Here is a 27,299-nt window from a genome sequence, read left to right as displayed (position 1 = left end):
CGCAAGTTGAACCCTGCCAGGGATCTGAGCAAACCAACAGCTGTCCCTCAACATCTTGGGCCCCCCTCCCCCACCCAGATCTCAGATTCAGGGTTGGTTGATGGGGGCAGGGCTCACCCCGCCATGCCGGCCCAGAGGGGCTCGTCCCGAATTTCAGCTGCATTAAGGGTCCACCAACTGCAACCCACACAGAGCGGACCCCTCTCCTCCCCATACCGGGCGCACACCCAAGGGGAGGGGGACTGGGTCTCCTTCTCGCCGGCAGACAAGGTCCGGACCCCGCCCCGCCCCACGAGCCGCCTCCGGCTTTCCCTCTCGGCCTTCGGCCCCGTCCCCCTCCCTCCGTCCAGCCCCGCGGAGGGCTCCGGTCTGTCCTTTCTCCCTCTGGACCCTGTCTCTGTCAGCAGCCCGGTCGCCCTCCGGCTCCTCTCTGCCCGACCCCAGCCAGGCCTTCACGTGACGACAGCTGCCGGGCCCTCCTGGACCCGCCTCCCTCACCCTCCGCCCAACTCCCTTCTGTGCCAGAAGGGTGGCGAGCGGGGTCTCTGTCCGTTGCACCGGCGAGGGGTGCAGCAGGCAGCTCGTGTCGAGAGCGTCGGCGGGGTTCAGCCCGTCTCCCTCGGGGCCCGGCGGGGGGAAGCTGCGGCTACCGCCCCGCCCACGTAGGCCGAGCCCGGCAGGGCCAGGGCGGTCAGGGTAATCAGAGCCCACGGAGATAACCAAGGAGCCCGACACCCCGTCGCTCGGCAGGCGCAGGTGCCGCCCCTCCTAGCCCAGGGTCCCACAGCCACCCCAGCTGAGGGGGCGGCAAGGAAGGGGCGCAGAGGGGAGATGGTCCACAGCCCCACCCCCCGACCCCGCCACCACTCAACTGGCGCACACCCACGCAGACACCCATACCGGCTCCATACTTTATCCAAGCGAACCCCCACACAGCGGGGGGCGGGGAGGAGGCGAGGAAGGATGGGAAAGGACACCCCACCCCCAACCCGACCCCACCTCGTGTTTCTACAAAAAAAGGGAAGGGGAGGGATGGGCCATAGCCCGAGTCCGTGGGTGGCAGAGTTCAGGCCGAGAGGTCGCTGTTGTCAAACCGCTCCTGATCGTATACCTCGGCCACCACCTTGCGTCCGGCGAACCAGCGGCCGTTCAGAGCCTGGATGGCCTTGTGCGTCTCCGAGGCCATGGAGAACTCCACGAAATCTTGACGATGATCTCGGCGTCCTCCTCCTCGCCCCTGCTTCTCCTGGTAGATGATGACGCGGTTCACGGCCCCAAACTTGCCGCACTCTTCCGTCACTTCGCCCTCCAAGTCGTCATCGATGTCCTTGGGGTCCACCATGTTGCGCAGGACCATAACCGTCGACTGGGGGGGTGGACAGAGTGACCGCGGGCCCGGAACCCAGTGGGGCGCCGGCCGGCCAGGGCCCGGCCCGGGGGGGTAGTCTGGCCGCTGTCAGTCCAGGCGCAGGGCCGGGCCCGGATCGGGAAAGCGGGGGTCGTCCCGTAATCCCTCCCCCCACCACCCGAACAACGGGGTGGTCGGTCGCTGTCGAGGACAGGGCGGGCCAAGGGGGGCAGTGGGGAGTCGGTCAGGGCTTAGGCGGGGTCGGGGGGCGGGGGGGGACCGGGGCCAAAGACCCCTCACCTCCTGCTTCCGGAGCAAGCTTCTGCAATGACCATGTGGCGGCGCTGCTGCCGGAGATGCTCATGTGCTCCTGTTCGCTCAGCATCTCCGGCCTCTCGGCCTCCTGGAACGTCTCCTCCTCCTCCTTCTCCTTGTCCTTCCTAGGCTCCAGCAGGCCCAGCGTGGGAGGGCTGGCCAGGATGGGTTCACGACCCCCACCTGAGGAATGGCCACGGGGAGAGGGGGGCGGGCAGGAGTCACACCTGCAGCGGAGCAAAAGGGCTTCAAAAAGGGGTAAAGAGCAGGCCGAGGCCTGGCCTCCGCCTCCCCGGCCCAACCCGGCCCGGCCCAGCCCAGCCCAATCCAGCCCTAGCAGGGGGTGAGGGGTGGGGTGAGGGGGGGGAGGGGTCCGGGAAAGGAGTAGTCCAGCCACCCCCCCCAACAATTAGACTGTCCTGGTCCCCGAACACTGCTCTTTCCAAAATGCCCAGAGCGGCCCAGACAGGAAGGGGAAGGGAAATGGAGGGGGCAATCTCGGGAAGGGCTAGGGAGAAGGGGGAGCAGGGAGTGGGGAGGGGAGAGGAGGAAGACGAGGGAGCCAAGGGACCAGCTGGGACCAAGGAGGACGGCTCGGAGGGCAGAGCCAAGGTGGGTCCTCGCTGCCAGGGAGGAAGGGGGCGGGAGCCGGGAGGGCAAGAGCCGGGGTAGCAGATGGGTGGGGCTCAGCCGGGCGCTCCAACACAAGGGGGCTCAGGAAAGGGCTCATCAGAAGAGGACGTCGACGGGTGAGGATTCTGGCCAGCGTCCTCGGCCCCAGCCTGGGCTCCGCTCCCTGGGGACCGGGGTGGGGTAGGGCCGGGCAGAGGTGGGGGCTGGACGGGGCGGGGGAAGGGGTGGTTGGGGCGGGGGGCGGAAGGAGGAGGGGAGGACAGGCAAGCGGAGGCGGGCACACACACAGCTGGGGCAGCCTCAGGCAAAAGTTTCCGAGCACAGGCCAGGCCCCAGCCCCCAGCTCCCGCGCCTCCCGGCCCCCGCCTCCCGGCCCCCGGCCCCCAGCCCCGAGCCCCCAGCCTCCCGGAGCCCAGCCCCCAGCAGCCAGGACCCAGCACCCCAGAGCCCGGCCCCGGCACCCCAGCAGGCCGGCCTTCTACCCACTGGGCCTCGCTGCCTCACAACCGACGGACCAGCCTGGTGGGAAATCAGAGAAGAGCAACTCTAGGGCCCGCTGGGGCGGAGGGCCAGACTTGGGGGGCAGGGAAGCGGGGCCAGGGACCTCAGCAAGGGGGGGGAGTGGGGCGCGAGGGGCACGGGGTTTGGGGGGGGGGAGGGGCGCGAATGTGTGACTTGGCAGGGGCAGGGGGGCAGGGGCCAGGCCCTCTCGCTCAGCGCAGCCTGGCGGAGACCAGGCCTGTCGCGCTGCCCCGAGAGCCTCTATCGCCTCACGGGACCGGTCCGGCCGGGGACGCGGGGGGCGGCCGGGGGTGGCGTGGTGCGGGTCGGTGGGTGGGGGGCGGCGGGGTGGTGGGGGGGAGAATGGGACGGGACACGGCGGAGGGACCGGGGAGTGGGGGCGCGGGGCGGGGACGCAGCTGGACGGCACTCACCTGTGATGACTCCCGGCGCTTGGGCAGCCATGACGGCCTGCGGCAAGGCCCCCAGGGCTGGGCGAGTGTCAGTGCTGGTGACACCAGCCCGGGTGGTGGCTAGGGTGCCCAGCACCGCCGCTCCAGCCACAGCTTCCTGCAACGAGAGCCCAGTCACCCTCCCCCTGGCCTCGCCCACCCAGCCCCACCGCCGCGGGGTCCCCGCTCGCCCAGCCCCGGGGACCCACCGGGCCCCCGTCTGCGGCACCCCCGCCGGAGGCCTGGCTCGCTCCGCTCCCCGCCTGGCCGACCACCTGCGCCCCCTTGCCCCCGACTGCCTCCTCCCCCCACAGCCCCGTTCCCCGCCCTCAGGTCACATTCATTACCTCCCAGTCCGCATCCTTCCCCGGCATCAATCACCGCGTCGCCATCCCCAACTGGTGCCCGGGGGGGGGCCCCCTCACCTGAGCTGTGATTTTGGCGGTGGCTGCAGCTGCTGCTACGGCGGCCGCAGGGGGCAGGCCTCCGGGGGTGGCGGGAGTGAGGAGAGGCATGGGGGGGGTGACGGCCTTGCCGACCCGGAGATACTGCCCCCCCAGGTCAAAGAGGTTCATGGAGGAGACGGCGTCCTGGGAAGACTGGGCCTTCTCGTACTCTGCAACAGCAACAGGCAGGGCGGGGCGGGGCGGGATGAGCTCCGTCCTTCCTGCTGCCTCGGCCACCTGTGGGCCCGTGGCCACGAGGGTCCGGGCAGACCCACCCCGTCCGACAGAGGGGCCCCCGACCGGCCCCTCGGGGCCCATAGGAAGCCCTTCTGGGCGGGAGGGGGGAAGGAGCTACCCTCGTCCTATCATACCGTACGGAGGCTGCCCCCCAGCACGGGCCTCGAATCCACCCCCCCCGCGGCCCCGGGGGGCGCCCGAGCCGTGACCTCCGCTCCGGCCGGGGGACCGGCCGGCTCACCGATGAATCCGTAGCCCTTGTGTTTGCCCGTGGTAGGGTCCCGGGCCAGCGTGCACGACTTGATCTCCCGAAAGCTCGAAGACGCTCTTGATGTCGTCGTCCGACAGGTCCTGGTGCACGGGACGCCACGTAGATGCGGTTGAAGGCGCGGGCCTCTTCGGCCAGCTGATCGATGATGGGCTGAGCCTGTCCGATGTTGCTGGGCCGACCCACCTGCGCGGTGCGGAGGGAGTGGGGCGGTCATCCCCTCGCCTCCCCGCCGCCTGGGGCTTACGGTTCCCCAGGTGGTGGGGTTAGGCTCCACCCCGCCATCCCGGAACCCATCCAGCTCCTCCTCCTCCTCCTCTTTCCTGACGGTTCCACAGACTGCCTCCAGGAAGCATCTCTGACCTCGCGGGCCTCCCCCGGGTCGGGCCACCCCCACCCCCCGAAAGGCAGCAGCTCAACTTGGAGCCCCAGCAAGAGTGAGGGGTCGGAAGAGGTTGAAAGAGGTTGGCTTCCAATGCCCCTCCACCACTGGTCTGCTGTGTGACTTAGGCAACTTACTTCACTTCTCTGTGCCTCAGTTACCTCATCTGTAATATGGGGATTAAACCTGGGAGCCCCATTTGGGACGGGGAAACGTGTCCTAACTGATCATTCTGTATCTACCCCTCCGCTTAGTACAGCGGCTTGGCATGTAGTAAGATGGCACAAATACCATTTAGGGCCGCGGAGTGGAGGGGAGTGATGTCTGTGCCGTGCTGGAGAGGAGCAGCAGGGAAGACCACGCGTATTTTGGGGATACTAAGTGGAAAGGACTCAGGCGCCAGCAGTCTTCCCTGTGACCGCACTGCAGGACTGCGGGGAGGACAACCGCAGGCATGTCCGGGCGGGGGTCGCGGCACTCGAATGCTCGGCTCTCCTGGTGTAGGCACCTCCCCCGCCCCTCCCGCCCCGTGTCTCCTCGGGTGCCCGCTTCTGCTCTCCGACACGTGCGCCTCTGTGCCCGCGCCTCCGCACGCTCTGGTCGATCCGGGCATCTCATCTCCCCCGGGACCCAGGGCAGGGCGACCGGCCCAGTCCTGGGAGGGACTCGGCCCAGGGTTGGACTAGAACAATGAAGCCCTCTTCTCCTCTTTCCCCCAGCTGCAGTCCAGCTCACACTGAGGGGGCAGATGCCCAGCCAGTTTGAAGAACGTCGCCAGCCCAATCGGGTGCCACCGGACATGCTCGGTAAACGCCACTTGCCCGATGCCCTGACCCCCTTCTTCCCATGGTGACTGTCACCCCCCACCCTCTCTAAACACTTTTCCACACCTCCTCGGAGGGGTGCACGTGCGTATACGTGTACGTGGGGGGAAGTGTGGTACACCTTACCTACCCTGCCTCGATCCTCCCCCAGGGAACACCCCAGCAGGTGAGGGCTCACACTCACCTTGATGTTCCTTCCTCCAAGCATTACCGAGTTCCATCTGTTCCAGGGCCAGCCTGGGCTGCCTCCGGCACCTCATATTCCACAAAAGCCAAAGCCCTGGGGGTGGAGAGACTGGGTTACCCTGCCTCCCTCCTCCTCCTCAGCCCAGGAGGAGGGGAGAGGGGCAAAAATCATCATCCTGGCCCGGTCCCATCACGGTCCATCCAGGCCGGGACCATCTCGGCGGGGGACACCGGGACACTTTGGAGAAGTGCGGGGGGGGGCTCTCTCCCCTAGACAGCCCCTCTGAGGGCTTGGACGGATCATTCAACATCCTTAACTGTCCCCTCTCTGTCCCCGACTCTCCCTCCAGAGACCCAGCCTGGACCGCTTGCCCGGGTTCTATCTAAACGCCCCGGAAGCGGGCTGGCATTTCTGGCGGGACACCGATCAGAACGCGCTTGCTCGCCCAGCGCCGGGCAGAGATGCGTTCCATCACTCTGCTTCGGTGGGGCTTGGGGAGCGACAACTCCACGACCGAAGGGCCAACTCCTCCACGGTCCTGTTGGCGCCGATCCCGCTCCCTCGGCCCCAGTGCTCTAACTCCGTGAGCTTCCCCTCGGCCAGGGGAGGCCCCGGCCCCTGCTAGTTGCCTGGAAGCAGGACTGAGCGGAGAGCAGCTCCCCCCTCCATCGGGGGCCTCCGGCCCCAGGCTGGGCTCTAGGGAAGGGCCGTGCCCATCACACTGGGGCACCGTCCTGCTGCCCACCCGTGCAGGTGCTATGGGAGCTGGGGTTTCTCCCCGCCCCCAGGCTGAGGCCCGCTGCCCCGCCCCCTGCTCCCGCCACAGGGCTCGGGCCCCACCTTGTGCTTCATGGTCACCGAGTCCCAGGACATGTCGATGCTCTTGATGGGGCCGAAGGGGGCAAAGGCCTGGCGGATGGTGTCCTCCCCCAGCTCGTAGTAGATGGAGCCCACGTACACTCGGCACCCATGATCGCCAGAGCCCGCTGCCTCTGTGCGGCCCATCTGTACGGGAGAGAAGAGCTAACCTGGTCAGCTTGGGGGGGGGGGAGGGGAGGGAGGAGGGATGGACAGGATGGATGGGAGGAGGGGGGCAAGGCACTGGGACAGCTCTCTCTCCTTCCCCCAGCCTTCCCACCCCAAGGCCGGGCCTGGGGCAACAGCACAGTTTGCCCGCTTGCCCAGACTCTCCGCCCTGTGGAGGGGAGGGCGGGCAGGGCAGATAGCCTCTGGGAGGCCCAGTGGTCTTCCCAGGCAGCCGGACCCTGGCCAGAGCACTAGAGAGACCACCCATCCCAGGCAAGGCCCGCTCCACCTCGGGGACCCCTCCACAGCTCACCCCAACTAGGAACCCCCACCACAGCCACGCAGGGGACAGGGGCTCGAAGGAAATTAGACCAGGCCGAACGGAATCGGGCTGTGGGTAGTAAGCAATGTCAATGAAAATGGAAACCGGCTCCCGCCTCCCAACCCTGGCCTTCTCCGGGCAGCTGAGAGAAGCAGGGGCGGAGGGGAAGATCTGTAAGCCGGGGACGGGGCTGGCCAGTCAGACGATGCCCTGGCCTTACTCAAAGATCCGGCTTTAGGTGGGGAGGGCCGGCTAGGCCCCTCGCTGACCACAGGAGACCCTCAGGAGGGGCCGGGCCCCCGGGGAATCCGTTGGTTCCTGGCCTCGGGTGAGCCGGGGAGGTCCGGGGAGCCTGTGACCTTTAGCCCCAACCCAAAAGACAAAGCTGCCCCCATGGGTCTCTTGCTGGGAAAAACGGGGCCTAGTCCAGCCATGGGGGTTGTGGGTGTGGACAATGGAGTCGAGGCCGATCTCCTGAGGCCGAGTGGTCCCCCGCCTCCCTCCGCCCCCCTCTCCCACCCCCGTTCCTTGCCGCCGCCCCCCTCCTTCCCTCGGGGTCCTGCACTCCTTCCGCCTGCCTCCCCTGGCTCTTGCTCCAGCTCTGTCTCTCTGTCTGTCAGCTTGGCAGGGTCAAACACAAAGCTGTCAAGGGGTGGGGGAATGGGGAGAGAGACCCCAGGCTGAGGAGGGTGAGCGGGCAGACAGGAAGACAGGACTGCAGTTAACGGGGCAAGAGAAGCAGCACCCACAGCGGCTCCCCAGCGTCCCTCTCTCCCTAGGTCCCCAGCTGCTGCTCGGAGGGTGGGACAGAGCTCCCAGGCTTCGGGAGTGGCAGTCCACACTAGGGATGCTACACTTTCTAGCAGGGTCTGGCCGGAAGGGCCCGACTGAGGGGAGGTGGGCGGATCAAGCTTCCCTTTCCCCACGAGCACGGAGGCGCGCCAGTGCATGCACGCACACACACATACACACATCCAACCTCCTCTCACCCAGACTCCCACATTCCAGGCCAGATGCCCCTGTCTGCGTCTGCCCCTAGCTCAGCTTCCACGGGGAAGTTTTGGCTTCCCCTACCCCTCCCGGAGCCTCAGACAGGCCGGGGGCCAGATCCTCCCAGCCGGCCTGGAGGCCAAGACGTTTCCGGAGGGTCCGGACGGACCCTCCTGGGAGGGGAGCCTTGCCCCTGGCGGGGAACGGTCTGAGGGCGACGTAGCTGCGACCCCTCTCGGGCCTGGAACTCCTCTCTCCCTCCCTCCTTCAGCGGGGCGCGGCCAGGCGGGAATTCAGCCAGTAAGGAAAAGGAGGAGTGTGCCTCATCTGGAGCGGGACGGGCCCTCTGGGGATGAGGGGCGGGTCCTGCATTCTGCCAGCCACCCCCAGCCAGGCGGGCTTCCCAGGAGGAGCAGGACTCTCTTCAGCTCCTGGATCGGAGGGCCACCCTCAGAACTCCTGGGGGAGCCAAGGAGGAGGAAGCGGGGACGAAGGGTGACGGTCCCGGCCTGGCCCACTCAACTAAACTTCCTCAGCACCCCCTCGCCTCGTGATCAGGGCTGGAGAAAAGGGGCGGAGGGTGGAGGGAGCAGGCACGTGGGGACACCTAGTCCTGCCCGGCAAGACTCTAGGTCTTATCTGCTCTGCCAACCCTCCAGTTGAGCCCACCCTGGAGTCTGCCAACGCAGGCTGGCAGGCCACGAGGCCAGCCGAAATGGGGCCGCTCTGCCCAACGCGACACTGATGAAACCTTTTGTGCTTTGGGCTCTCTTGGCTCCAAGGTCCTTGCCCAGCTCGGGAGGGGGGTGGGGTGGGACTGGGAACTCTTCACACCTGGCCTCCGAGACTAAATTCTGTCCTACTCCCAAGCAAGAGCCCACTGGGGGAAGGCTGCCTGGGCCTCTGGGCTCCATGAGAGTGGCTGCTTGCTGTTCCGCAGACTCCCCCTTCCACCCCATGAATGCCGCCTGCCGCTCTCCCTATGGTGCCCCTTCCCCAAGCCCTCAAATGGACACCTACCAAGGACTGGGCCACCCCACCAAGCCCCTGCTGCTCTCCAGCGGACTGGCTTCCATGCCTTGTGCCCATGTGCCCGAGCACAGCCCCCCAACCCTGCTAGGGAGCTGAAGAGAGGGGAAGACTGACAGCTGTCCCTGGGACACCTCACTTTTGCCTGGGGTCTAGGGCTAGGCCCAGCGGGCATCAGACTGGGCTAGAGCAGAGCTGGGGAGTGGGAGGTTGTGGGGGGTGGGGGGGGGAGCGGGGAGAAGAAACAGAGGCCTGGACCCTGTGGGTCCTTCTTCAGGCCCGAGGCTCTGCCTGGCAGTCGGGGGTTTGGGTGGGGGGTCAGGGGGGCACCCTGTCAAACTGGCGCCCACTGTGGCATTACCTTGGCGGGTATTTTAAAGCCGGGCCCTCAGAACTGTCGCATCCCTAGGAAGGCAGCCGCCCCACCAGGTCCCGGGGCGGGCGTATTGGCAAACAGCGGGCCCTAAACTCACTCTCCGGGCCGGCCGCTTCCCAGCCGGCGGTCGGTCACGGAGGCCCCGGCCCCGACCTCGGCCCCCCGTCTGGGAGCCAGCGCCTCCCGGGCTCTTTGCAGGGTGTGTCCAGAGCAGGTGGGTCTGAGGGAGCTGGGTCTAAACGCAGGGCCCTCCCCCGCCCCGCCCCTCCCCACCTCCCCCGCCTGGCCTGCCCCCCGCTAGGCCCTGCCTGAGAAAAGTGCCCCAGAAGAAGTGAACATTTCTATTGACCGATTGCCAAAGGTGAGAGAGGATCTCCAAAGCCCATTGTCACTGCTGCCATCTGAAAGACAGTAAAGACAGAGTTCAGACTGTTGGAGCTGAGCATACTGCGGCCATTGTTCAAAACTCAAGCAGACAGCGGCGCGGAGAGCCTGGAGGAGAGGGACCCTGTCCCCTCACAGTCAAAACGCCCCTCGGACGGGGGCCCCTAGGGCAGAGTCCAGACAGGTCTGGGATCGGCGGGGACCCTGAGAACCCAGCCCTCCCTTGGCCTCTCTCCGACACGGCGGGAAGGGAGCGGGAGCTGCCGCCCCGGGTGCCGCCCCTTTGGGGTGCTCTCCGGGGAGGGGCTGGGACACCGGGCACGAGGGGCAGGGTAAGGGGGGGGCTCAAGGCGGCAGCACCCTCTGTCACCACAGCTGTTGGGCTGCAACCTGGCGTGACAGGGAGCCCCCCGCCACCCTCGGTCTCCCCAGCAGCCACGGACGAAGAGGCACAGACCGCAGCTCTGAACTGCTGAGGCTGGTACCCAGCACAGCCCCTCTGTAACAGCAGGTCCACCGATCAAAAGCACAAACTACGGCTGGGAGGTCCAGCCCGGAGCCCGGAACCCTCCTGCGCTAGCTGGAGCCCAGGCCACCCCACACCCGAGGAAGCTCCACGAGCCGTGTGGCGACTGTGCGGACGTTGGGGGTGGGCAGGGGAGGCGTCTGCCGAACTGCCAGCCATGCAGACGCACATCGGAGGGGCGACTGACAGGTGGACGGGAGCAGCAGGCAGAGAGAGACGGAGGTTGGGGGGTGGGAGGGCGAGGAGCGGGCCCACAGACGAGGAGAAAGGCAGCCTGACAACGAGAGGATTGCTGGGCCGCAAGAAAGAGGGGGATGGCAGCGAATGCAAAGCAGCGATATGGAAGTGGGAGAGGGGCTAGTGACTGGAGGGGGGAAGAGACACCCCTCATCCCCGACCCCCACTTCTCACAGGGATAGAATGAGGGGTTAAGCAACACTGCTCCTAGCCCCAGGAGCCTCCTTTGAGGGGTAAGGCAGTGACAGAACAGACATTTTGGACTGACTAGAGATTTTTTTATTTTTGGTAAAACCTCTTGCCTGAGAGGAGTTGGAGGAGGAGGAGGAGGAAGAAGAGGAAAAAGGAGAAAGAGGAGGAGGAAGAGGAAAAGGGGAAGGAGAAGGAGGAGGAGGAAAAGGAGGCTGCGCTTCCCCAGCTCGAGGGTCCCGGGATGAGTATGGAGACTTCCGTTTCCCTGGGGAAATCCACAGAAACTGACAGATCCAAGGCTCCAGGCCTGCCACCAGGCAGGCTCTGCCACTAACGGCCTAAAGGGTCCCTTCCTCCTCTGAGGGGAGGCAGAGCCAGGGGAAGGGGGTGCCGGGGACTCACCTGGAGGTTGGTGAGCTGCTGCTGCTGGTGGGGCGATGGTTGCTTCACCAGCACACTCTTGATGCTTTGCTCCATGGCGTACTTCTTGGCCTGCGGGAAGAAGGGGTGGGGTGGGGGAGCGGTCAGGGCAGGGGTAGGGGGCCGAAGGCTGAAGCGGGGTGGCCTGCAAATTCGGCCCCGTGGCCAACTGGGCTGAGCGAGGATGGATGAGTGGAGTCCAAAGCTCCCTGGGGGCTAGGGGAGACTGGGAAGGTAAGAGGCCCTGAGCCAGTCCCAGGACTTCAAAGGGGGGAAGGAAGACACAGAGTGGGTGCCTGCCAGCCCATCCATCCGTGGAGAGCTGCGGAGCACAGTTGCCCCACCCCCTCGACATCCCACTCCCGCAGGGCAAAAGATGGCCGCAGTCCTCACTCTCCTGAAGAAGACGAAGAGGGGACAGGAGGAAGGGGAGACCAATCAGAGTGAGCCCCTGCCCCTCCTCCGGGCCCTGGGTACCCTCCAGGATGGGGGCGAAGGGAGCAAGAGTGGGGACTTGGCCAACCTCGCGGAGGAGGTGAGAAGCCCCGCTCTGGGGGACCCAGCCTGGGAAGAACTCACCTTCTGCAGGGCCTCCTGCTGCTCGGGGGTGAGTGGGGGGAGCCCCAGTTTAGCAGCTGTGCTCTGACCATTTTCCATCTTTATGGAGTCAGTGCCCTAGAAGACAAACAGTAGCCGTGATCAGCCCGCCCCAAACCCTTCTCCCAGGGTGCCAGCGCTCCAGTCCCCGGAACCTTTGGCATCCACAGAGCGGGAGGCCGCCTGGGACTGGGGACCCCGCGACCTCTTCTCCCCGGCCGGCGCCCATAACGGGAACGGCCATCTGCAACCAACACCTGGAAGCCGAGGCTCATGCCCCTCATGGCCTGTGCCCCACCTTCCCAGTCAATCTCTGGGCCCGGGGGTCAGGTCACTGCACTCCTCCGGACCCCGAACCCCCACCTCGCGCGACCGGATGGACGGTTCATCCTCAGCAGTGGGGGATGTGTTAAGGACCTTCTGGGGGCTGGGAGGGTTAAGGTGCCACGAGGCAGCACGGGGAAGCCAGCGTCAGTCAGAGAGCATCCACCCCGCTGCCGCCGGGCGACCTGCTCCCTGCAGGAGGGGGAGAGGGGGACCTGTGCTTAAGTAGGGCTGGACGGCTCAGACCTGGAAAGCCTGACCAGCCCTTCCTCGGGGAAGGACTATACCAGCCAAGCGCCCTCCAGACCAAGCAGATTCCCTCACAGGGCCTGAGCGAGGTCTAGAGGGCGGGGGACTCTACAGTTTCAGGAGCATACGGAGGCCACGAGGCCTGGAGAGATAGATGCTCCTCTTGAAAGAAAGCAAGCAGGAGACTTCTCCTGAGCGGAGGGCACTGGGGATGCCCTGAGGCAGGAACTCTGGCCCACCTGGGAACTTAGGGTCTACCCCCACCCAAGACTTAGGAACTACCCCAGAACTCTACCATAGTCAACCCGGCTTGTGAGCCGAGGCCGAGACCCGCTCCAGGAGCCCGGCCCTCCCCTCCCCCTCGGCCCTCAGAGCTGGGGAGGCCCGGAGGCCGAGGGCAAGGAAAGACACGGAGGCCTCAACAAGACCATTCAGTCGCACAAAGACTTCCCCGAGCTATGGCAACCAGCTGCCAGTTCATTTGCTTCAAGTAGGAGAGGCCCGCCTCTGATGACTCTGGGACAAAGAGAGGTCTCAGCGCAGGGGCTGAGTGGGGAGAAAAGGAAAGGGAGGAGAGGAGAGGGGAAGGGAGAAGAGAGGAGGAAAGGGAAGGCAGGCCCACGCAGAGCCAGGGCGAGCTGGCCAGTGGAAGGGATTGGAAGACCAGAACAGAGAGATGGGAAAGCCAGGAGTCCCCTCCACAATCACTAAATGGCATCAGAAGAAAGGCCTGCGGCTGCAGATCCTTCTGGGAGAAGGCACAGGGAGCCTGTCCTCGGGCAGAGGCAGGGCTCCCCGAGGGGAGCTCAGCTGGTGCAGACCTGCTTTGGGTCAGGAGACTGGCATTAGCAAGGTCCAGGAAAAGGTTTATAGAATAGCAACGGCAGCCGCCGCCGCTGGCTTGCCTTAATGTTATTCAGTGCAGAGCATGACCTCTCGAGGAAATGAGCAGCGGAGAGGTTGCGATAAACAGGGTTGGGCGGTTTGGGGCCGCTGGGCAGAAGTCATTTGGGCTCCTGGGGAAAATCCAGGGGGGCAGAAATTCAGTTTTCAAACACATGGACCCAGCTGGCCCCGGTCTGGACCGGCCCCGCAGCCCCTCCAGTCCCTGCATTCTCCCAAACAAGCGGGAGGCTGAGCCAGCACTTAGGTCCCCAGGGAGGGAGTGTATTCAACAGCATCTTACGAAACCAAGGCCCGTGGCCACTCAGGCATTCGGTGGCAGTGAGTGACAGCCCTACGGAGTGGGGGTTTCCTAAAGGGGGTGGGGGGGTTGCATCCCACTTTCCTCCCCAGACCGCTGTCGGCAGCCAGACGCCTCACAACAGAGCCCTACAAATTTCTCCACTTGGGGAATGATCCGACCGTGACCTTGGCCCCATGACCGGAGGTCGGGATCAGTTTGAGCAGCCCGTCCTAGGCTGCCCAAGCTCCAAACAGACTGCAAGATGGCGGAGCCCCCTCAGCCCTGGCTGCTCAACATTTCAGGCGGGAACATGAGTTCCCTCCTGCAGGAGAGGCATGGGGAGGAGGGAAGTGGGGAGGGAGGGAGGGAGGGAGGGAGGGCAGGACATTCAGTCATCTCCACGGTAACCACTGCCCAGACCTCATGCGGCTGTGAGGATTAGAAACCTCACTTTCCTTTTCAACAAGGGGCCTCAGAGATTGAATACCTTCTGCCCAGACCCCTGGGGTGGAAAGGGCGGGGAACACCAGATTCCCCCTTCACTCCCTGCGGGCCCCCCCGCTTCCACCCTACCAATGAGGGACATTAGTCTGGCAGTTGACGGTAGTTACAAGGAACAGACCCGTTCCTTCTGTGACCAATGTGGGGCTCCAGGAGCTTCACCCGAGAACCCGTGTCCTGAGGGGTCTCAGTGAGAGTAAGCAGCACACGTCCATCTCCATCCATAGCCTCAGCCCCTTGAGGGGGTTCGGGGGGCGGAGTCTGTCTCTGTACGCTAGGTCCTTTCTGGCTTTTTCCTGAGCCGAGAAAGGGCCCAGGGCAAACCATGGGACCAGGCTGGACGGGGCCAGGCCAAGCCTCCCGGGAACGCCTTGGTGAAAGCACAGGACAGCCGATCCTCAAGGACTTCCTGAATGTCCACCATCCGGGTTCTCGGCCCTGGAGCCCCTCGGCTTCAGCCCCTCCCGGCTCAAAGGCCATACCAGCCCACCAATGGGTAAGCAGCGGTCTTCCCTCCCTCCCTCCCTCTCCATTCAGGAGGCAGCGGCCACGTGCACCTCACGTCCCCCTCCTCCCCAGATGCTAGGCCAACATTTTCCCAGCCGTTCCCTCCCCCGAGCTCCACTGGCGCTGCCCACCGGTCTGGGCTACTCGGGGCTTCTCCTGGAAAGAGCTCAAAGACCTCCTAGGCAGGGGGATGGCAGCTCTCCTCGATGCACCCTCTGTAAGGGCGGGGGGCCTGTTCTGAATGGGATGTTTCAGGTGAGCTAGGGGTTGCCCACACAAGACCCCTTTCACACTCCTCCCTCCGGAATAGCCAGTTCCTCCAAGAGCTACTTCCCAGCGTGACCCATGTCACCTCAACAGCCACCAGGACCACACAGGTTTCACAGCGGCTTTCACTTTTCCAGCTGTGTGTGAGACGTGTACACACAGATACACACACTTTTCCTTCTGCTCCCACTCCACGTATCCAATTTGTGCCTATAACTTTACTTATTTAATGTCTGCCTCCCAATCTAGACTGTTAGCTGGCTGTGGGCAGGGCATGAGTCTGGTATAGTGTAGTCTCTCAAATGCTGACTACAGCGCTCTGCACACAGTGAGCACTCAAGAAATATGACTGACTGATCGACAGACTGACTGCCTCTCCCATTAGACCGTAAGCTCCTCAAGAGCAGGGCCCAGGGACTTTTATCTGCCCGATGCTCTCCTCGGTGCTTAGCAGAGAGAGCGCTGTAGCCAGCAGGGACTCAAATAGGACAGCCAGCTCTCCTTAGGCTTCTTTTAGAGCTCTTTTGTCATACCGCTAAGGAACTTTAAAGCCACTACTACTTACAGGCTCTCGCTTCCCTGCCAAGTTTACCTTGGCATAAACACTTCCCTTCCCCACCCACTGACTCCAATACTGAGATTAGAGCCCATTTCCATTTAGCTTTAGACAATGACATCTATTTAGCACAGCCTACTGGCAGATCTACAGTCTACTAGCATAAGGTACCTTTTTGTTGCCCAGGATTGGAAAATGTGCTATTAAATGTACATACCTATATAAAAATTAATGCAAAATAATTCATCGGGGAACCCGTTTTCAGTGGTGACAGTGCCGTGATATTAATCGTACTTTTTAAAAATCACTTTTTAAAAAAACAAACTTCTATCATTTGACATTTTTTTTCCTGTGGGGAACTCTACTTCATTAGGTACTCTTACTTCAAATGCTATTTTCATGGAGTCTAATGAGAGCACTATCTGGGATAGAGCAGCAGTGAGGGAATGACTGGATGGATGGAAGGACGAATGCACAGTTAGAGGTCAAAAGGGTCTGTTGGACAAGTGGGTCCTCACCCGAGGTTACTCCCGTGTCCCCCCGGGGACCGGCACCGAGGCCGCAGTGGCCGAAGCAGTAGAAGACTAGCCGGCAGGAGGCCCAGTGTTCCCCTCCCAGGAAATCTCCAGGGCCTGAAGCCCGGCTCAGTTTGGTGGGGTAGGGCGTTGATGGGAATGCCGACAATGGGGTGCTGAGCATTCCTTCCTTAATTTGCAAAGACGGTCTGGACCACGGAATACAGCATCCCACCTCCCTCATTACTGCCCTCCAAATCATCAGGGACCCTGGTTCTCTTCCTTCAAACCTAGGGCCTACCTAGGACAGGACTAGAAAACCCTCCCTGAATGCAAGGGTGGAAATTTTCCCATCCTCTTTCACCACCTCCCTGCAACCACAAAATCCCCTCATAACCCTGCCTGGGGCACAAGAAGCATCCAAGGCAGAGAACCCATACCCCGGTAGGAAATTAGATGCGTGTTTCTTGAGAGCTTGGTCAATCGCTTGCCCCGGTGGGCCTCCCAACTCTGCCATACCAATCAATCGATCAATCGTATTTACTGAGTGCTTATGAAGATCTGAGCAGTGAGAACATTCAGTTTCCCTAATCACAATAATACCAAAGGTATTTACGTGCCTACTATGTGGTGGGTACTGTAGTAAGGGCTGGGGTGGATGCAAGCAAATCGGGTTGGACATAATCCCTGTCCCACGTGGCGCTCTCGGTCTCGATCCCCATTTTACAGATGAGGTAACTGAAGCACGGAGGTCACACAGCAGACAAGTGGCAGAGCCGGATTAGAACCCAGGTCCTTCTGACTCCCAGGCCCATGCTCTATCTACTTTGCCACACTGCCTATCAGTCAATCTTCTCAGTCGATGTGATACAACAGGATCGGACAAAGTCCCCGTCCCATGTAGGGCTCACCGGGAATCTCCATTTGATACTGGGGACGTCACATTCTTGATAAACCCTGTGTCTTCACGTTCTCAATAAACCCCGCGTCGAGGAACACTTCCATTCCAGAGCACGGCCCTGGACCGACGCCGCCTCCGTGATCCCAACCATTCCTCCCTACGGCTCCTGGCTCAAGGCGCACGGACTCGGAAGGATGACTTATGCTGGCCAAAACACGGAGCCAAAGTACGCAGTAAGGAAGAACCACCTTGGCCTAGTGGAGAGAGCACGACCTGGGAGTCAGTAGGACCTGGGTTCTAATCCCAGCTCTGCCATTTCTGTACTTATGACTTTGGGCAGGTCACTTCACTGGGCCTCAGTTACCTCATCTGTAAAATGGGGGCTAATACTGTGAGCTCCATGTGGGACGGGGACTGTGTCCATCCCAATTTGCTTGTACCCGCCATGGTGCTTGGTACAGTGCTTGGCACACAGTAAGCTCTTAACAAATGCTACAATTAGTAGTAGTAGTAGTAGTAGTAGTATTAACCGCATGTGTTGGCCAACAAACGAGGAGCAGTCATCTTTCAGAACCCCAAGTTTGGGCCTGCTGACCTGCTGGCTGGATCTACAGCCGGAGGGCCCAGACAAGAAACCTAGGATGGTCAGTGGTCCACCCTCACCCTGCCCACCCTGGGCACAATGTTCTAAATGATTAGCTGATGGGGAAACGGGCCTGGTGCCTTCCTTGTGCAACCAGAAACGCCCCAAAGAGGCCCTTCTCCCTGCAAAGGTGCCAAAGGGACAGCATGGCCCGTCAACGTCCCGGCCCCGGAAGACCAATCTCGATTTTCGGAAATGGTCGGGAGGCCCGTGGCGCCGCCCTCCCGCCGGCCCGTCTGAGAGCAGCCGCCAGCTTCCGCCAGCCCCGTCCCCACTCTGAGGTCACTGCCCTCCGTCGGCCCTGTGGCCACGCCGACCTCCTGCCGCTCCCCAACCGGAAATGCTCCCACAGGCCAGCGGGGAGGAAGCCCCGGGGAGCGGATGCCCCCCTCAGCCTCAGGAAGTCACCTGGTCATCCAAAGCATCCTTCCCACTGCCCCCCGCGGACCCGGGCCAGCTCGCCACGGCTCCACTGGAGTCTGTCCAGACGGGTCTCCCCGCTCTCAGACCCGGGGACGGTGCACAATGGCCTGGAGAACGACTCTTGAGAGGAACACGTTGGATGTTTTCTTTCCCTGGTCCCAAGGCTGCCAAAAATGCTCTCCGCCACAGGTCCAGCCCTTCCCCAACCTCTCCCCCCATCCTCGCCCTCAGAAACCTCAGGCCTCATAGCTCCCTTTGGCCTCGGACACCACTGGACCGGCTCCAAGCCCGGAACCGAACCCAGCCCCCGCGCCTTTTCCTAAACCACTGGGCTCAGGTCCTTCTGACTCGGCCCAGGGTCTTGCCACTAGACCACACTACTTCTCCCAAGGCTAGTGAAGGTAGGTGGTAGACCATCAAAGACAGGCTGGGACGCAACATGAAAAAACCTCCAACATGTTTCATCCATGTGGAAACGCCACCCCGTCTTTGGGGAAACCTATAGCTTACTTTTTTTTATGGTCTTCATTATGTGCTTACTATGTGTCAAACACTGTTCTAAGCGTTAGGGTAGGTACAAGTTAGTCAGGTTGAATACAGTCTCTGCCCTGCATGCAGCACAGAGTCTAAGTAGAAGGGAGAACAGGAATTTACTCTCATTTTACATTTGAGGAAACTGAGGCACAGAGCAGTGTAGTGACTTATCCAGGGTCACACATCAAGTAATTGGCACAGTCAGGATTAGAACCCAGGTCCTCTGACTCCTGGGCTCATGTTCTTTCCTCTAGGCTATGCGGTTTCTCTGTTTAACACCTCTGATACCAGACATTCACCAAAATCATCATCAGTGGTATTTATTGAGCAGTCACTACATACAGAGCGCTGTACTAAGAGCTTTGGAGAGTACAATACAACAGAGTTGGCAGACAAGTGGTTGCCCACAAGTTTACAGCCTGGGGGCGGGGGGGACAGATCTTAGTAAATAATTGATAGTAAGTAATTTAAATATATGTACATAAGTGCTAAGGGGTTGAGGGTGGGGCAAATATCAAATGCTAAAAGGTCACAAATCCAAGTGCACACATTTTACATAAGGGAGAGGGAGCCGGGGAAAAGAGGGTTTAATCGGGGAAGGCCTCTTGGAAAAGATGTGACCTTAATATGGCTTTAAAGGTGGAAAGAGTGGTGGTCTGGTGTACATGGAGCGGGAGAGAGAGAGTTTCAGGCTAGCAGGGGATGTGGGAAAAGAGTCGGCAGCGATATAGAGGAGATCAGAGTAGAGTGAGCAAGCTGGCGCTAGATGAGCAAAGCGGGTGGGCTGGGCAGTAGTAGGATATCAGTGAGGTGAGGTAGGAGAGGGTGAGCTGACTGAGGGCTTTAAAGCTGAAGGTAAGGAGTTTCTGTTTGATGCAGAGCTTGGTAGGCAATCACTGGGGGTTCTTGAGTGGGAAGACACGGACTGAACCTTTTTTTTCCTTCCAAGAAATGATCCGTACAGCAGAGTGAAGTACGGACTGGAGTGGGGAGAGACAGGGTAGGAGGTCAGCTAGGAGGCTGATGCAGTAGTTACGGTGGGATAAGATTAAGTGCTGGGATCAGCTCGGTAGCAGTTTGGATGCAGAGGGAAGGGAGGATTTTAGCAATGCGATGAAGATAGAACCGACAGGATTTGGTGACAGACTGAATGTGGGTTGAACGAGAGATGAGTTGAGGACAACACCAAGGTGACGGGCTTGTGAGATATGGAGGGTAGTGGTATTGCCTACAGTGTTGTGAAAGACAAGGGAAGGCAGGTTTGGGTGGGAAGACAGAGTTCTGTTTTGGACATGTTAAGTCTGGGGTGTTGGTGGAACATCCAGATAGAGACGTCCAAAAGGCAGGAGAAAACGCGAGACTGCGGAGTAGAACACAGATCAGGGCTGGAGATGTAGATTTGGGAATCACCTGCATAGAGGTGGTAGTTAAAGAGGTGGGGGAGAATAAGTCCTCCAAAGGAGTGGGTGCAGGTGAAGAACAGAAGGGGACCTAGAACTGAGCCTTGGAGGACCCCCAGTGTCAGAGGGTGGGAGGCAGAGGAGAAGCTCATCAAAGAGACTGAGAAGGAGCAACCAGAGAGAAAAGAGGAGAGCCAAGAGAGGACAGTGTCAGCGAAGCCAAGGTTGGACAGAGTTTCCAGGAGAAGGGGATGGTCGACAGGGTCGAAGGCAGCTGAGAGGTCGAGAGGGATTAGGATAAGAGTAGAGGCTGCCCGACTGGGCCGGAATAATAATTGTGATATTTGTTAAGCGCTTACTGTGTGCACCAGGCAGTGTACTAAGTGCTGGGGTGGATACAGGGAAATCGGGTCGGACCCAGTCCCATGTGGGGCTCACAGTCTCAATCCCCATTTTACAAATGAGATAACCGAGGCCCAGAGAAGTGAAGTGACTTGCCCAAGGTCACACAGCAGACAAGAGTAGTGGCAGGGATTAGAACCCATGTCCTGCTAACTCCAAGGCCTGTGCTCTAGTCACTATGCCATGCCAGAACACTCGTTCTTGTTTCATTATCCATTTTTTTAAAGTCTTTGGTATGAAGCCTCGTCAAAGGCCTTTCAAAAGTCTAAATCCATGATCACGCCCACTGTTTCCCCTCCATATCCATCTGCTAATTGTCCTCAAAAAACCCCCAAAGGATTAGCGAGGCCTGATCTCCCCCATGGTCAGTCACAGGTTGCTCTTAGGTGGGCAGAAGTGAGGCTCGCCGGTCCAATTCCCAGGATCCCCAGGAATCCAGAACATTTCCATCCAGCGGGAGCTAGCTCAGCGTTCTGGTGGATCTCGAGCCCGACGGCCGGGGGGACCTCTTCAATCGTCCCCCGGCCCGGAGGACTTTCAGGCGTCAGTTCCCCGGCCCACCCTGCCCCGACATGCCCCTCCAGCTCACCTTTGCCGTGGGCCACCCGAACAGGTCCACCCCGTGGCATCGGCTCACGGCCTCGGAATCAGCCAGAGCCCTGATACAAAGGGCGTCACCAGCACCTCAGAGCCTGGGGTCGGCGGGGGGGGGGGGGACCCACGGGGCCAAGAGGCCCAACGGAGGAGGCCAGTCGCTAGGAGAGACCAAGGCTCTTCCCCCCAGGGGCAGCCTCCGACTGCACGCAATGTTACTGGTGCACACGGCCTCTTCCAGCTGCACAAGAATCAGCGGGAGAGGGGTATGGGGGCACCTTGATAAAGCCCACTCAGAGGCAGCGGGGGGAGCAGGGGTGATCTTCCACTACGAGGCTCCACTTCCCCTCCTCAGGAAACACGGGGGGAGCAGGGGGTGGCCGCTGAGAAAGTCTCCGGGAGCCCCTTCACAACTAGGCTTTATTTTTATGTTTATTGGTATTATGTACACATTTACTCTGTGCCAGGCACCGTACTAAGCGCTGGAGTAAATACAAGCTAATCAGGTTGGACACAGTCCCTGTACCACAGGGAGCTCAAAATCTCAATCCTCACTTTACAGATGAAAGAACTGAGGCCTAGAGAAGTCAAGTTATTTCACTGAGATGGGCCCCTCTGGAGCCCTCCCCGACTCAAACAGGCTCCAGGATCTTTCTAAGCGTCACTACAGTGTCTCCCACCGCCCCCTGGACTAGCTCTGGGGACTGGCTGGGCTGAGTGAATCCGACCGCCGTCCCGGGATCCTGCAAGCCCCCCTCTGAGAGCCAGACTCACCGGGATGCTATATTCTCAACCTTCACACTCTTCAGTCATATTAATAATAATAACTGTGGTATTTAAGAGCTTTCTATGTGCCAAGTACTGTATGAAGCGCTGAGGAGATATAAGAAACTCATCAGGCTGGACACGGTCCCTGTCCCACATAGGGCTCGCAGTCTTAATATCCATTTTACCGGTGAGGTCACTGAGGCCCAGGGAAGACCACAACAGCAGACAACCAATCACTTGTACTCAGTGATCACTTAATATGTGAAAAGCACTGCACTAAGCACTTGGTCTCCCATTGCACTTGGTACAGTACAATGGAATTGACATACACGTTCTCTGTCCATAAGGAGCTTACAGTCTAGAGGGGGAGAGAGACATTACTATGAATAAGACAAGTGGAAGAGCTGGGTCCTCTGTCTCCCAGGCCCAGGCTCTCTCCACCTGGCCACACAGCTTCTCATCTTGGGCTCCGGCCCCTTTACGAGCCAGAGGGGGAACAGATGGGCAAAGGGTTCAGAAAACGCCTGCCTGGAGCTACCCATTCACCCAAGGCAGGGACCAAAAAACACTCTCGGTTTCAGTCTTTCACCCTGAGACAGAGATGCTGTGCTCTCTATTTGTTAAGTGCTTACGATGTGCCAAGCACTGTACTAAGCCCCGGGGTAGAGGTGGGAAATCAGGCTGGACACAGGCCGTGTCCCACATGGGGCGCACGGTCTTCATCCCCATTTTACAGATAAGGTAAGTGAGGCACAGAGAAGGGAAGTGATTTGTCCAAGGTTAAAGCACACAAGCAGCGGGGCCAGAATTAGAACCCAGGTCGCTCTGATTCCCGGGCCTGGGTTCTATCTACTAGGCCAAGACACTTCGCTATCATTTGGATTCGTCCACTTTGGCCAACCTTGCCTCCTCATGAAAGGCACTGAGAAGGGGTAAAGTGAAAATGGATAAAACTGCTTTGCTTCGGAAACGATGCTGGGGGCGCAAGTATGCCTGGACGATAACGATTTCATTCAATAGTATTTATTGAGCGCTTAATGAATGCAGACCACTGCAGGAGATGTTCGGGAGAGGGCAGTGCAGTAGGGCCTGTACACACAATCCCTGCCCATAAATGCTTACCAAGTGTCAGGTCCTTAACTAAGCATGAGGCACTTCCATACTTCTCAATCAATAATAATAATAATGGTATTTGTTAAGCACTTACTATGGGCCAAGCACTGTTCTAAGCACTGGGGTAGATATAAGGTAATCAGATTGTCCCACGAGGGGCTCACAGCCTTAATCCCCATTTTACAGATGAGGTAACTGAGGCACAGAAAAGCTCAGTGACTTGCCCAGAGTCTCACACTGACACGTGGCTGGGTCAGAATCAGAATTCACGACCTCAGACTCCCTAGGCCCTGCTCTTGCCACTAAGCCCGCTGCTTCTGGCATCGATTGAGCAGAGCACTGTACTATGCCTTTGGGAGAGGAAAATACACCAGAGTGGCAGGCCTGTTCGCTGCCCACAGGGCTCACAGTCTAAATAGGAGGGAGCACTGTTAATTCCCATTTTACAGACAAGAAAACTGAGGCCCAGAAGTGCAGTGACTTGCCCAAGGCCAACCAGTAGGAAGCGGCACAGCCGGAATCAAAACCCAGCCCACCCGACTCCCCGGCCTGCCCTGTACTAGGCCCCGCCGCCTAGGAAATATGGCCCATGCCCTCTCTAGCCTTGTTTTAAGAAACCCCATCCTGGATCCACAGGTGGGCTGAAGAGCCTTCGCTGAGAGACCCCCCACCCCCAACTCCAAGCCCGCCGGGCTTTCTCAGGATGCTTGTGGCCTGGGGGGGGGGGGGAGCAGGCCAAGAGGGGAGCCTGGTAATGCCCAGGTTAACAGCCACCCTCTTCCTCTTTTATATTGTTATATTGTACTCTTCCAAGCCCTTAGTACAGTGCTCTGCACAAAGTAATCTCTCAATAAACATGACTGACTCTTTTCAGAGTCAGATGCCACCTGGGTGATTCCCACGTAAGAGGGCACTGGTGGCAGGGCTTTACAGGAGACGGGTCTAGCCTGATGCCACCCCCGCCTTCGGGAGAAGGGGGAGAAGGAGAGCCTGGATGGTCATCAGGCTGGGCCTCCAGCTGAGCCTCCTTCTCCATCCTCGGGGCGAATTCTGGCTGAATGAGACCTGCTGGAAATACTGGAGGGATTTCTCCCTCTCCAGTCCCAGTTTCCCCAGGACCGCATCCCTTGCCAGGGTGAATTCCCAGGAAATGTCACTCTGACCTCAAACAACTATCAGCCTTCATCTGCCTCAATTTCTGAAGGAGCCACTTTATAGTATAGCACATTAATATATTTATCTAAATATATTTAAATATTGTTATATTTCTTAAGCCCTTACTGTGTGTCAAGCTCTGTTCTAAGCATCGGGGTAAACACAAAATTGAAAAACTGTGTGACTTAGGGAGAGAGAGAATAATAATAATAGATAGCGCCCAGGGCCAGAGAGTCAGAAGGACCTGGGTTCTAACCCCAATTCCGCCACTTGTCTGCTGTGACTGTCGGTCTGTCACTTCATGGCGCCCCCGTCACCTCATCTGTAAAATGAGGATAAGACTGAGCCCCATGTGGGACACGGACTGTGTCCAACCTGACTTAGCTTGTATCCACCCCAGCGCTTAGCACAGTGCCTGGCACATAGTAAGTGCTTAACAAACACCATTTGTTAAAAAAAAAAAAAAACCAACAAACCCGAGTCCATCGCGTGGGACACAATCCGGATCCTACACAAGGCTCACAGTCTAAGCAGGTGGGAGAACGGACTGGGGGCCGGCTGTGGGCAGGGATTGTCTCCATCTGCGGCCGAATTGTACTTTCATTCATTCAATAGTATTTATTAAGCGCTTACTATGTGCAGAGCACCGTACTAAGCGCTTGGAATGTACAATTCAGCAACAGATAGAGACAATCTCTGCCCAATGACGGGCTCACAGTCTAAACGGGGGAGACAGACAGCAAAGCAAAAACAGAACAGAACAAAAACAAGATAACGTTATCGAGATAAATAAAATCTAGGAGATATACAACTCATTAACAAAATAAATAGGGTAATAAATAACATATACAAATGAGCACAGTGTTGAGGGGAAGGGGAAAGGGGAGCAGAGGGAAAGGTCTCTTCCCCTCTTCAAAGGCCTACTGAGAGCTCACCTCCTCCAAGAGGCCTTCCAAGACTGAGCTTCCCCTCTGCCCCCTCCTCCTCCCCTCAGCTAAGCCCCCTTTCCCTCTGCTCCTCCCCCTCTCCCTTCCCCTCCCATCAGCACTGTGCTCCTTTGGGTATATGTTTATTACCCTATTTATTTTGTTAATAATAATGATGTTGGTATTTTTTAAGCGCTTACTATGTGCAGAGCACTGTTCTAAGCGCTGGGGGAGATACAGGGTCATCAGGTGGTCCCACCTGAGGCTCACAGTTAATCCCCATTTTACAGATGAGGGAACTGAGGCCAAGAGAAGTGAAGTGACTTGCCCCCAGTCACCCAGCTGACAAGTGGCAGAGCAGGGATTCGAACCCATGACCCCTGCCTCTCAAGCCCGTGCTCTTTCCACTGAGCCACGCTGCTTAATGAGGTGTCCATCCCCTCGATTCGATTTATCGTGACTATATTGTCTTGTTTTTGCCCGTCTGTCTCCCCCGATTAGACTGTGAGCCCGTCGTTGGGCAGGGACTGTCTCTATCTGTTGCCCAATTGCACATTCCAAGCGCTTAGTACAGCGCTCTGCACATAGTAAGCGCTCCATAAATACTACTTAACGAATGAAAGGGGGGGCTCAATCTGGGAAGGCTTCTTGGAGGAGGCTAGCCCTCCATAATGTTGGTATTGGTCAAGCGCTTACTATGTGCCGAGCACTGTTCTGAGCGCTGAGGGGTGGATAAAAAGGTAATGAGGTCGTCCCACGTGAGGCTCACAGACTTAATTGCCATTGTGATGAGGTAAATGCGATGAGGTAACTGAGGCACGGAGAAGCAACCGGGCCTCCCTCAGCCCGAGCCGCAGCCCCGACGGGCCTCCCGGCGGGCCGCCATGGGGGCGGACAATCCCCCCTCCCCCCTCCTTCCTCCCTCCTCCCCGAGGCCCAGCGTGCACCGCGACGCCCGAGGCCACCAGAACTACAAAGCCCGGCATGCACCGCGAAAAAACACCGCCCCGAAGACTGGGGCGCCGCCCACGAGCCTGCCGGGAGATGGAGTCCCGCCGGGGCCCTCCGGCGTGAGGCGGCCCGCCAACCCTGCCCGCTGCAGCTGCGGGCAAGGGGACGAACCGCCTGGAGACGCGCAACAGACGCGTCCATCCTTCCACGCCGCGCACCGAGCTATGGGGGACTGTGGTTGGGTTTTTTGGGGGGGGGGGAGGGCCTCACTTACGAGAGCGATAGTCGCTGCCGCCATCTTGCGTTCGCCGCGGCCGCCGCGCGCGCCGCACTCTCCCGCCTCGCCCGCTCTCGCGTAATGTCCGGCGAGAGATGGGAGGGGCTCCCCCCCGCACCGCGGGGGAAACTCTCGCGAGAGTTGGCGGTGGGGGCCGAGGGGGCGGGGAGAGGCCGTGCCCGCCTCCCTGGGGCTCTGCGCAGGCGCGGTGTGATTTGAGGAAAGGGGCGGGGCCAAGGAAGGTCGGGGGTTTCGGGCCGATGGGGCCGAGCAACAGTTAGGCCTGAGGCCGTCGCGGGGGGAGGACGTTTGCTAAGCGCTCACTACGTGCCAACCATTTATTCATTCATTCGATAGTATTTATTGAGCGCTTACTATGGGCACAGCACTCTACTAAGCGCTTGGAATGGACAGATCGGCAACAGATAGGGACAGTCCCTGCCCATTGATGGGCTCACAGTCTAATCGGGGGAGACAGACAAAAACAAGAGCAATAAATAGAATCAAGGGGATGTACACCTCATTGAAACAAGAGCAGTAAACAGAATCAAGGTGATGTACATCTCATTAACAAAATAAATAGGGAAATGAAAATATATACAATTGAGCGAACTGTTTTAAGCGCCGGGGGAGATACAAGGTCAGGTGGTCCCACGTGGGGCTCGCAGCGTTCATCCCCATTTGACAGAGGAGGGAACTGAGGGTACAGAGAAGTGATGAGTGACAGAGGTGGGATTAGAACCCACGACCTCTGACTCCCAAGTCCAGGCTCCTTCCACTAAGCGCAATGCTTCTCATGTCCCTTCCGTGGGCCTTCCGTAGCGGGAGAGCCATCACGGGCCTTCCCCAAGTTCAATCCCCACAGCCTGCCATGACCCTCCCACCCCCGCCTCGCCCCCAAGAGTGGCCTAATGGCTAGAACCCAGGACCGAGAGTCAAAAGGTTCTAATCCTGCCTCTGCCACGTGCTTGCTGTCACTTTGGCAAGTCACTTCACTTCTCTGAGCCTCATTTCCTTCATCTGTAAAATGGGGGTGAAGATTGTGAGCCCATGTGGGGCAGGGACGGTGTCTAACCTGATGACCTTAGAACAGTCCTTGGCCTATTGTAAGAGTTTAACAAATACCATCCTCATCTACCCCAGCATCTAGGGCAGTGCTTGGCACATAGTAAACGCCAGACTGTAAACTCGTGGTGGGCCGGGAAGGTGTCTGTTTACAGTTATAGTGTGCCTTCCCAAGCGCTTAGTACAGTGCTCTGTGCACAGTAAGTGCTCAGTAAATCCTATTGAATGAATTGAATGCAATATCGTCATCATCATCATCATTCCCATTCTCCTGGATGCTGGCCCAACTCCCTTCCCCACCCAACAATCCACTATCCAATAATGCTCTATCTACTCACTAGTGGCCTAGT

General features: G+C 59.6%; 1 protein-coding gene across 1 annotated transcript; it reads right to left on the bottom strand.

Annotated features, from left to right (window-relative positions):
* Positions 1-897: 897 nt before the first annotated feature.
* On the bottom strand, positions 898-25,966 carry PUF60 (poly(U) binding splicing factor 60). Its single transcript, XM_029063891.1, is given in 21 exon segments — positions 898-1,203; positions 1,206-1,236; positions 1,238-1,366; positions 1,649-1,666; positions 1,668-1,828; positions 1,831-1,890; positions 3,232-3,285; positions 3,288-3,324; positions 3,326-3,367; positions 3,675-3,865; positions 4,174-4,247; positions 4,249-4,292; positions 4,294-4,386; positions 5,591-5,635; positions 5,638-5,686; positions 6,429-6,559; positions 6,562-6,600; positions 9,690-9,737; positions 11,078-11,167; positions 11,675-11,770; positions 25,882-25,966. Coding segments are annotated over 21 exon segments (1,593 nt in total). The 5' UTR covers positions 25,906-25,966; the 3' UTR covers positions 898-1,066.
* Positions 25,967-27,299: the final 1,333 nt, after the last annotated feature.

This window comes from Ornithorhynchus anatinus, chromosome 4 (genome assembly GCF_004115215.2).
Source record: "Ornithorhynchus anatinus isolate Pmale09 chromosome 4, mOrnAna1.pri.v4, whole genome shotgun sequence".
Classification (NCBI taxonomy): Eukaryota; Metazoa; Chordata; class Mammalia; order Monotremata; family Ornithorhynchidae; genus Ornithorhynchus; species Ornithorhynchus anatinus.
The sequence above is the reverse complement of the archived record's forward strand: the minus strand, read 5'-3'. Positions and strand labels throughout refer to the sequence as shown.